The sequence below is a fragment of the Nematocida parisii genome (genome assembly GCF_000250985.1).
Source record: "Nematocida parisii ERTm1 unplaced genomic scaffold supercont1.6, whole genome shotgun sequence".
NCBI classification, from domain to species: Eukaryota; Fungi; Microsporidia; genus Nematocida; species Nematocida parisii.
This window is the reverse complement of record NW_013524651.1, coordinates 137,303-149,330: the sequence shown is the minus strand read 5'-3', so window position 1 is coordinate 149,330 and position 12,028 is coordinate 137,303. Positions and strand designations below refer to the sequence as shown.

General features: G+C 30.5%; 3 protein-coding genes across 3 annotated transcripts; 2 read left to right on the top strand and 1 right to left on the bottom strand.

Moving 5' to 3' along the window:
- Window positions 1–83: 83 nt before the first annotated feature.
- On the bottom strand, window positions 84–1,733 carry NEPG_02253 (uncharacterized protein; the record flags this gene model as incomplete). Its single annotated transcript, XM_013204626.1, has 1 exon — window positions 84–1,733. One exon carries the CDS (start codon window positions 1,731–1,733, stop codon window positions 84–86), a length of 1,650 nt encoding a protein of 549 aa, XP_013060080.1.
- Window positions 1,734–3,382: 1,649 nt separating this feature from the next.
- Window positions 3,383–5,546, top strand: NEPG_02252 (uncharacterized protein; the record flags this gene model as incomplete). The annotated part of the gene is made up of 1 exon (XM_013204625.1): window positions 3,383–5,546. One exon carries the CDS (start codon window positions 3,383–3,385, stop codon window positions 5,513–5,515), a length of 2,133 nt encoding a protein of 710 aa, XP_013060079.1. The 3' UTR covers window positions 5,516–5,546.
- Window positions 5,547–7,498: 1,952 nt separating this feature from the next.
- Window positions 7,499–10,531, top strand: NEPG_02251 (uncharacterized protein; the record flags this gene model as incomplete). The annotated part of the gene is made up of 1 exon (XM_013204624.1): window positions 7,499–10,531. The coding sequence occupies one exon, from the start codon at window positions 7,499–7,501 to the stop codon at window positions 10,529–10,531; it is 3,033 nt and encodes a 1,010-aa protein (XP_013060078.1).
- Window positions 10,532–12,028: the final 1,497 nt, after the last annotated feature.

The following is a 12,028-nucleotide window of genomic DNA, read 5'->3' as shown; positions in this document are numbered from 1 at the left end:
TATAATTTGCAGATTATAATAAAGAGACCAACCGATTTAAGAAACAATAAATCTCATCAATAATATAATAAACCTTTAATTTATTAATAGCTTCCAAACAAAAGAGCTTTTTGTAGTGCACTAACGCATAATGTAAGCAAAACCGCGAATCTTCCGCTGATTATTGAGCTAAATATCGAGTTGGAGTTATTGAATTTTGTATCCACCTCAATTAAGTTGTTAGTTACCTGCTTTGCATATTTGCTTATAGTTATGTGAGGCTGAAATTCTGGCGAATTTATATATTTTTGCACAATTGTGCTTATTTTCCAAATACATCCTATGTCTTCTGTTAGCTGCTTTTTGAGCTCTACAAAGCCTATATTTTTATTATTATTTCGTATTTGAATGAAATGTAATCCGCTGACAATTTGCCAATTAATATCTATTATTCGCTCTGTTAAATAGTAATTGGCAGAGTTGACTGTCATGATCATACTCTCATTAAAATCATCGCCATTCTGAGGGCTTAAAACCCCCTTTACTAAAATAGCCAACTTATTTAATTTTTCTAAATGGTCCTTTCTATTCAATATATAACCATCTGTGTGTACATTCATTTTGTATTTTAATTCCTTTAGATTACACTCACTTGCATGTAAAATGTTCTTTAATAGTTCAATTATTATTGGGACTTGCAGACTAAACGAATTATTTATAAGTCTCCATGCGTGTAAGTACTGTTGCCGCTTTTTTTCAATGTTTCCATAGGGATCCACTGATTTTTCTACTGTTTTATATATGTTCACGCCCTGTTTGTGTAACTTTTTGGCATATTCTACAAACTTTTTATTTGATTCATTGGATTTGGATATTTGTGTGGTGATAAATCCAAAGAAATTAATCAGCTTTAATTTCAATTTATCAATATTGTTTATAAAATGCCCCACTTGCTCTCCAGAATTATCTAATAGCCCTCTTTCTACATATGTATTAGGGAAGCCATGCTTTAGAAGTATATCATACATACTGAATGTAGTAAAAATATAAGGCGGGTAGACTAGACTCACAAAACAGTTGGCTAGGGCCTTTCTATCCAAGTTATCTTCTACAAAATACTCTTTTCTGTCATATTTACTCTCTGCTTTTTTAGAAAGTAGAATTATGTTTTTTAAGTCTGCTGAAATTTTACTGTAATATTTTTCAATTCTAGGAGTAAGTATAGGAAGATCATTCAATTTATATTTTATAGTATTAGCACCATCTGGTGAAATTAGTAGATTTTTTGTAAATTGTTCATCTTCAATAGCTGTGTATATGCTGTTATAGGTGCTTGGTATAATCTGCTGCCATTCTACTATTTGCTTCTCTATATCTTGCCCCGACATCTGGTTATGGTGTCTATCGTATCCTTCACTCCAAATATATAGCCGGTTTAGGTCTGTGGGAAGAATTCTTTCACACTTTTTAAGCATACTTAGAGCTTCTTTGGCTATATCCACTTTAGTTTGGTTGTACTTCTCTTCTCCGCGTCTCAATTCATTTATTTTGTGTCTTATGTTCTCTTCTGCTTGGTCAATTTGATTATTTTCATGCAATAAAGGATTGTTTCTACTGCCTCTTATCCGGCTGCTTACCTCGTATATACTGCGTGTATTGTTATGTGGGGCAAGCATACTGGCAGATACTGGTATAATGATGAATTTCAAGCAAAATATTACTAGAATAATTGTTTTTCGTGCTGTCCTCTTCATATTTTATTTTTCTGTATTTATAGTTGTATTTATATTATTTTTAATCTTATTCTGACTATATCAGAAAAGCTGAATGATATTTTTATGTAATATATCAAAAACAAAAATATATAATAAAACGAAGTAGCCCGAGAATGTTTTCAAATCAGAACAGTTATTTTGGAATTTTATTCAGCTTTTGTTTTGAATTATGATAATTCTTGGCTAAAATTGGGTATTTCTTTCTTTTTATATTTTATTTCTCACTAAAGCGATAACATTTATTTAAGTAGCTAGCAGACTGTTTTTTCAACCAGAAATGTTTACACCATACTCTAAAATAATAAAAATAGAATAGTCCTCTGTTAATGATTAACTGCACGTACAACTCTAGCTATTATTAAATTTTGTGGTGACACCTCCGCTCAAGCGCGCAGGCCCGAGACCGATCCTCCAATGCGCCTATGCATGCGATGATTCTTTTTCGGCAAAAGGCCGGGATCTAATAATCACGGATCAACTTTGAACTATATAAGTAGCACGCGCCCAAACAAATCATACGAGAACCAATGGGAAAACCACGGGAAACATTTACTAAAAGGCTCAGCGCCAATAGCACCACAAGGGCCCCACGCCCGCGCACATCCGGATATTCTAATAATCATAATAAAGAGCATCCCTCAATACTATCTCTATCTATCTTGGACTATGTTATCCAGGCGACGACGGTGCCTCCTCGTGAGCACATTAAATTCATTTTGTTAAATTGATTTCTATTATAATATCAGCAGTTATTTATTCGCCAATTAATGTACTGCTAATACTCAAGAAAATATAAATTAAAATACTTAGAAATTCATTTGTTTGCATAATAATCAAGAAAGAATATTGTTTTCTATTATTTACTAAATTTGCTTTTTAATAATTTCAGACTTTTTATAAATAAATGTCTTTTTAAAATATTTTAATAGTCTTATTGTAGTGAAGACTTTCCATATAATGCTTTAAAATAAATAAAAATTATTTCTGTTAATACATCAACAACTTACACCAGCTTATATTAATCAAACATTCTACATATAAAATTGGCGCATATACCCGGCGCACCACCAAAGCATTTGTTATTTTTATATACATTGTATTTTACAGTAATTGATCTATTTATTTGATCTTCTTACTTTGAGTTATAGAAATATATACATGCGTATTGGCTAGAAGTTTAACTCAACTAATGGTTAATTTGAAGTAGAGTTTAATATTCACAAAATTAATTCTAAAATTTAAAGAAAGCGCTTTAATTACAGCCAACAGCATATTATAACAAGACTGATTTCTATTAAAAAAAATTATAACAAGCAAATAGTGGATTTCCTATTTTTATTTATAAAAGAATGCATATTTCTTTTTTTGGAATATTTATTATACGGCATCATTAACAATTACATATTGGCATATGATGAAAATAATAAGGAGAAAACTCACGAAGACTTCCTCATACGGTGAATAGCAAGAATACTGTTACAATTTGGCAACATAGACTCTTTTATTTCTAAAAATCATTTACAAACTAATGTTTAATGTGTGTGCTTACAGTAATAGACTATTCTAGCTGGTTTAGGATTTAAATAATTTCTAATTAATATATAAACTTAAAAAAATTTATAAGGGGTATGATTTTATACTATGTGATCGGATTGATGCTAATACAAATTATCTATGGAAAGATAGAGATACCCGAAATAAGAGAGGTTCAAAAGCAGATACTAACACATAATAATTCAAAGTGCTTGGTGATAAATCCTGATGGCCCGCTAAACATGCTTCGTGGATATTTATACAATCGCAATCTTCTTCTGCAGAATAAAAGGCAATTTGCCTCTGAAATAGACATTTTCTACACGCTTACAATGAAGAGCTCTAATGATGAATTGAAAATTAGTGATTTTATTCGGAGCCCTTCTAAGGACAAGATTCACAATTTGGAGTTTATTGCATCGATAAAAAAGAGAATTTACATGAAGAAATTCTACAATACTCTGCTAAGAATGTTTCCATATATGCAAAAAGATTCACCTATAGAATCTAATAATACAAATGGGTTTGCAGAATTTCTTAAATCACAAAAAGTTAATACCTGCACTTACTACATCTTAGCTGCTCTTTTGCTTCTTTCAGAAGGAGTGGATGTTCCTATCTATTATAAAAAGGCTACTTCAGAATTGGGTTTAATTGAAAACAAAGAGAGCAAAAAGAGCTATTTTTCTATTCAAATGAAAAATCAAATAAGTAATTCAACCAGTAACACAAACATTAAGGATATTGCAAAAATAATTAAGTTTTTTATTAAAAATCGAAATAATCCGCTTTTGTGGGATAATGGCGAGTTTAAAACCCCAGAGAATCAGGAAGAATTTGAAACTGGACTGTTCTTAAATAGCCCTAAGTTTTTAATACAGATGTATATATATGAATTTATTCAGTCGAAAGAAGATGCAATTAAGCTAAATAATGCAGTGTATGAAATCCTTAGTAAACAAATTGCAGATAAAACCTTGTTAAACCAGGATTGCACCATTGAAAATGACGTATTTGGCAAATGCTTTATAGAAGCAAACAGCTCTAATGAGGTTATGATGTATTTAGACATCTATCAAAACTTTGCATATTTTATAGACGAGTGTAAAATGTTTCCATTTATGTCTAGTGATCAAATACCTGCTTACACAAAAGTACCACACTATGATTATATAGAAAAGAAGCTTTTGGATGATCCTAATAAGCGGTACAGTAATTGCGTAGAGGCAGCTATTCTGGGAATTTTCAGCTCTTTTGCATATAACTCAAAAACCCGAAAATATACTCTTGAGCACATGAAGGAATCAAAGCCTGAAATGCAGGAGTTTTTTACAACATATAGTTTACCGGTTGAAATAATTGATGCCAAAATGCAGGCTAATTGGAATGTAGTGCCGTCAGGACTTAGCTGTAAGCACATTGCATATGTTAAAGACCAAAGAAATGAAATACGAGCAGGCATTTTAAATCTGCTTTATGCCATTGTAGAGATTTCTGGAAGACCTTCTTCTGATATAGACAGGATAAGCGAGTTTATGGCGCGACTAAATAATGAAGCTACAAATCTTAATAAGCTTTTTAGTGATATTCAAAAATATATACAAAAGCTTTTCAGCGACCTTTCTTATAACAAATCTGTAACTGTAAACTGCAACTTTACAAAAGGGCATAGATCGGATTGTAAGAATGAAGTATTAGGATCAATTGTCATCACGTATACTGTAAATGGCGTAAAAAACAGTATAAAGGTGCAAGCAGTTAAAGGGCATATGATTATTTCATTTGTTCCAGAAGAAAGCTCATGTTTCAAGAATAAATTCTGTGATGTTATTTCTAGAACAAAAACCACATTTGGAGAGCAGTATAGCTTTATTAAATCTTTAATAATGCATACAATTGCTATAGAAACATTTAATATGATAAAAAGCACGGATCTAAGCAATAAGATAGAGCTTGAAAGAGAGAAGTTACTAAATAGCAATCTATCCAATTTGGATAAAGTTTTTTTGTTCATGCGGATTACTTCATTCTCTGTTAAAATGAATTTAGCAAGGAAAGCATTTATTATTTCGCGATTTAAAAAATCTACAGATGAGTACTTTAATTCATTTTATTTCCTATTGAATATTCTTGCTAGCCTTCCATTGGATGACTATGGAACAATCCAAGCAATTAATGATCGGGTGCCACTATATAAAATACAAATACAACGAAATATTGGACACTAGCCCTATTTATATTCAATAAAGCCAATTTACTACATTTTTACAGCAGTTACTCTTTTATAAATAATATTGATAATAATTGGTTTTTCGTAGGTATTCGGGAACTATGCCCGCTGCAGAGCCGATATTTTCTCTTATAGTGCAATAAAACAATTGGTGTAATAGTAATATGCGTGTGGACATTCTTTGGGATATTGGCATGCTTGCCGGGATAATAAATAATGGTGATAGAAACTATATAAGAATTTCTAAAACTTAATAAAGATAAAGTTTAGTTATTGCACGTAGTAGCTCACATTTAAAAAGAAGAAAAACCTAACAGCAATCTTTCAACATACTAGCATATGCGCTATAAAAAAAATTACTTTGCATGTATTTAGACTATTGCCAAATCTACTATGTAAGTGCAATTTCATTTAATAAAGTAATTGTTATAGAGCATTCTTTCTGCTATATGCAAATTTCGGGTTATATAAAGATATTAATAAAAAGTCATTAAACACATTATCTTCTCATCCTATTACTACTATGCACAGCCATACATTGACTAATTATACTCTAATTATACTTTTTTCATTTTTTTCTGACGGGATATTTTTTTAATTTTAGTCCTGAAATATAGAATTGATGAAGTGATGGATGAAGGAAGAACTTAAGGAACAAGGGGGCCACAAGCCGGCTGGCCCCCACACCGAACACGTAGCCAACCAATCTGGTCACAGGTGATTTTGTTTCGGACTGACCCACAGGGCTGAGTGTTTCCAGACCGAACAATGTATTTGTCTGTGGCTGAGAAGTCTCTCGTCCTGTGGATAAAATTTAAAATTCCTTCTCTATTTATACCCCACATATTTCCCACTTCCTCTTTGGGACGCAACTTTTCCCTTTAAGGTAAGTATACCCCTGCAACCCGACATAACCCGAATATTTGGGCCAATTTGGGGCCAATTTCCTCACTTTTCATACCCCTGCAGCAGAGTTTTTCGTCAGGTTATTTTTGCGAAGGGGCTCTTCAAAGAAGGCCAAGAATGTATAGTATGCGAGGTAGGCAGGAATACACGGAGGGAGGAGTTAGTAAGGGTGTGTGCGTATAATATACAAACTTGTGAGGGCGGGTGCAAATATGCCATTATTAACTATGAGTTCGGATGGTGTGGGTAGCTATAATTCTAGTATGTGATAGAAGAGAGCGGTGGGTGTGTTATATTAGTGTGAATTGACTAGGTATACAATTGTTGTAGGATTATAGGATTATTGTATTAAATATAGTAGGAGTAGAAATAAAAGTATAAAGGAAGAAGAGAAATAAGAAAAAAAGAAAGAAAGAAAGAAAGAAAGAGTTAGAAGGAAGTGCAATAGAATATATAGAAAGAAGTAAAGAACAATAAAGTACTTAGAAAGAGGGCCCATGTTAGAAATGATGTATATTATATATTAAAGAAGTGATTGTATCAAGTTAAGTAAAATAAAACTACTTATAGTATCTATGGTTAAAGAGTAAGAGAAGAAGGAATTAGTGTCAAATATTTAATAATTTATGGTTCAAATACATAATAACAATAGTAGTATTAAAATGAAATTGAAATAAATTCTATTTTTATTTATAGAAAAATAACACTAAAATTAAAGAAAATACTTATTATTCACATACTGTAAGACACAACTAATATTTTATTTTTAATAAACCATGACTACTTCACATATACTAAATTTATAATATGTGGTATGTGCAAATTAGTTTCTTGAACAATATTCTTTATACAGAAAGAAAAAACTGACCAATGAATTCTATTTTTATAAATATAACCCGAAATAGACTTGGCTAAACATAATAAAATATATAGAATATATATGTCATTAGAAAATTATAAACAGAAATATCATTTCATATTTAGCTGATTAATTATTTCTTTCTAGAGCATCTCTAAACTATAAAATATTTCAAACTATATAAGAATTTACGATTTATTAAAATGTAAGAACAATATGAAGCAGTTAAGAAAAAAATGTATTATATTTGGACTGATGTTTATAATAAGTATAGAAATTGTAACTTGCGGGGGGTTTAAAGCAGCGTATAAGAAACAATTAAGTAAAATAGATAATCTAAGCACAAGTGATACACGATTTATGTGGGGTATGTTTAACAATTGTAGTTCTGTATCATCTGACAATACTAACCAACCTATGCAGACAGATGGCCAGACATTAAATCCATCTAATTCAAATAAAAGGCCCCATGATACAGACAACAATACTCAAAATTCTAACGCTATCAAAAGAGCTCGTTATATGGGTATGAATAATGCAGAGAGCAATGTAGATAACTCAGCAATAGACATAGCTACAGAACCAATAATGGATCTAACATCAGAGCCAGCCTCAAAAATGCCATTAAAAGAAACTTCAGAACTAACCACATCCACTACTATTAATCCTCTTAAAGTTGATTCTAACAGTAAGTTGGTTATAACTAGTACATTGTGTTTTTGTGCCGCTGAAAATCAATTTATTATACGAAACTATACGAGTTATATAGAAAGTTTTGAAACTGCACTGGTTTCAAGCTCAAGTAGATCTTTAAGATCTGAAAAAAATATCAAACGAGCAGACATAATAATTAAAAAGTGGGAAAGTGATAAAGAAACAGATATTTGGACTATGATTAAAAGTACGGGCATGCGATTTCTTCTACTAAAAATCATATTTCAAAAGATAAAAGACGAAAAATCTATTAGTGTTTACAGACAGCTTAATCCATTATGGTATGTCGGATTTCTAAATGATCTAGTTGATTATATTAAAAATCATAGTCAAATAACAATATATTATTATGACACTATTACTTCTTTACATGCTAATAAAAGAGCAGAAACTCTTGGAGATATTTGGATAAATAAAGAAGTAAATTTATACTGCTGCTGCAGTGGTATAAATAGTCAAATAGCTGTAGAAGGAGCAGAGAGGGGTATACAACTTAAAAAAAAGTTGAATACCATTCTTTTAATACCAGAGGTATATGAAGACTTCTATAAAATGCCACAGAGTGCAGTTAATAGTTTTGTTAAAGAAATTAAAGCAAAAATAATGAATAGGGATAAAAAAAATAAGAGTAATAATATAATAGGCCCTGCAAATGATTTAAAAATTGAACAGCTACCGGATTTAAAGTGGATTATAACATATCTTATACACACTGCACAGAAAGATGAAGAATTGGCAGAAGAAGCACACAATGCAATTAAACAAATTAAATTGCATGAGGGCAATGAGAATTTAATAGGCAATTCTAATGCAATAGAAGTATATAATTTTGTATGTAATAAAGTTGGTATTTTTTATAAATATCATGGAATGGCATATAAACTATACCAGAAAAAAAAAGGCGCTATTAGAAATAGAACGCGATTGATTCATATAGATAATATGAATAAAACACGAGCACACAGTAAAATGTTAGGGGAATATAGTTTAAAGGCTCAACAACTTTTTAAATCTATTGCAAAGGTAAAAAGTCTAGGTAAAATAGAAAACAATGGCTTTACTCATGTTATTGGCATAGATAAGATAAAATACACTAACATATTCGCTGAAAATAACACATTACTAAGCATAAAAGACCATTATCATGTGCAATTTGTAGACAATGAGTGGCACACAGCTACAATGATTCATCTTCCCTACTACATACATAGGCAAAAAAATGGTACAATTATAAACTATCAGTTTCATACAATTAAAAACATAATAACTCATTTAAAAAGCGCTTTTAATATAAGAACACGATATAAAACAGGGGCTATTAAAAGAAAAAATAATATTAAAAAGATCTTTAATACAAAAGAAAAAATTAAGAATTTTAAGATTGGAGATGTGTATTCATTTAAGTACTGCAAGCAGGATAAAACCTGGTCGTTAATAACCGATGATTCCGATTTAAACAAAACAGTACAGACAATAGAAAGTGAAAACTATAATGTAGTATTCTATTACATAAAAGAAAATATCTATGAAACCGAGTTCTGTTTTGCACAGTTTGTGTATTCATCAGAAGTAAAAAGTAATGTTAAAGACAGTAATATGGATAAGATAAGAATTCCATTATTTCTTTCTAAGTTTATGGTCTCTGGTGCAGTGCTTGGGCCGTATGACAAGAATAGCATTAATTATAACGTATTTAAATTGGGTAAATATAAAGATTTAGTGCCAATTGACTATACAGAGATTTATACTCCTCCATTTTTTAAGACTAATTCAAGTTCTTCCAGAATACAAATAAATAATTCAAGATCGTCAGTAATTGAAAGACATATGAAAGAAAGTGATCTTAATTATGCTATTAAACACTATTATAGCGACTTCTTTATACGAAATTCAACAGACTTCTATGAGGAGCCCCACTGCTACTACATGAATATTCAATCCGAAATTAATAATGCGACTGGTGATATAAATATAACTTGGAATACAAGATTCTATGAAAGTGTCTATGAGTATACAACATATAAATTTGACAGCAGAATACAAGACGAAAGAAGCCATGTGGGTGCTATTAATCAACCAGCGCATGCTTCTTTCATTGACATGCTACAGCGCAAAAATCCTTCTCTTAATACAGCATTATATGGGCACTGTTTCTACAAAACCCATGCAGAGGTTGACTATAAAACCAGTGCTGTTTTTTGTCTGACTATGAAAGATCTTTTAGAAAGAATGAATGCGTATTTAGTGGATAAAAATACAAAAGATGAAATAATCGATCCTATTTCAATGAGAAAACTCTATAAAAAGGACTATGATCCAAGATTCATTCTAAAAGACATTTCAAGTGCTATTCAAAATAGCAAACTACAAGAAATTAAACAAAGTGATGAAGGAATTATATCCATAAGAGACAATAACTACAACGGCTGTAAATATGGAATTCACTATGATATTTCAAATGCTTTAATTAAAACCCATCCCATAACACGAGAATTACGTTTACAAGAACTTAAAAAACTATCAAAAAAAACTTAAATCCGTCTCTAAACCCGAAATATTATACTAAGAAAACACATTAGCTATAACTACTTGTTTATTACATATGCTACCTAATTAGCCTATTTATAATACTACAATATACCTATTAGTGTGTGTCTCTACATCACTACTATCCTACAGCAATAGTCCCAATATACTGTTTCTAGTTAATTTGTTAATGATCTTTTATTTCTGTTTCATAAATAGAAAGCCAATTTAATATATTTATACTAGAATATACTACTATACTACAGATACATTCTTCCTTTTTGAAATTAAACCAAACACATCATACTATAACAATTCAATAAAACTGGCTTGTTTAAGTTTTCTTTGAAAGTATAATTGATTATTCAGTGATTCTTAATTTTTATCGCATGTTGGTAGAAAATTATATTATTTTGAGACTTCTTATAAATTGTTTCTATGTTTTGTAATGAACATTTCTCAATAATTTTAATTTATTTAAAAATTTATACCCGAGTCCTATATTCAGGAATAAATGAAAACAAACAGAATCAATAAAAAAAATCTCAATTACAAAAATATAGCCAACTCATACACGTCATGTAGGAACCTTTTAGAGTGTTGTGTGTCTTTAATCAGCCATTTACCATTGGCCACGCCACTATGTAAGTTTTAAATGATTTTAGTAAATTCTTTTATTTATTATTTTTCTTCTTCTTGTAATAAACTCATATTCAATGAAATATTTTCATAGAAAAAGTGAACACATTTTATTTCTATATAAAATATTTAAATATTTAATAGTATAATAGAGTATAAATAAAGGATAATCATACCAAAACCACAAGAAAACCAACATATAATAAATTGTGCTTGTATTACATGTGCACTTACCTGGATTGCACTTCCTGCCGGTACTTATTATCTTCTTATTAGAAAGACATACTGTCATATACACAGCTATGCACTAACTAATTATACTCTAATTATACTTTTTTCATTTTTTTCTCACAGGATATTTTTTTAATTTTATTCCTGAAATATAGAATTGATGAAGTGATGGATGAAGAAAGAGCTTAAGGAACAAGGGGGCCACAAGCCGGCTGGCCCCCACACCGAACACGTAGCCAACCAATCTGGCCATAGGTGATTTTGTTTTGGACTTAATAAATAACATACGGTTACAATCGTTCATATTTCATACTATATATAGACGCTGTCCTAGGGGCATGAGGAACGGCTTAGGAAGTATAGGGAGAATGTCTGAGGTGCTTGGCTGTCATCCGCACGAGGCTCGTAAACCCATATATCAATAAACTATTTTAAACTAAAAAAACAAATTGCATTTTAATTATAGTATGAAATTCAAATCCTATCCATTAATTATTGCTCTAAACCTTTTAATATCCCTCTATTCAGTATAATTCTCTAATTATTGTTTTAGACCCTTCTAGCCTGCCCTTTATATTTCTTCATTCATTTTAATTACATTTCATAATTGCCCTTATGTGCAAATTTACATGGAAA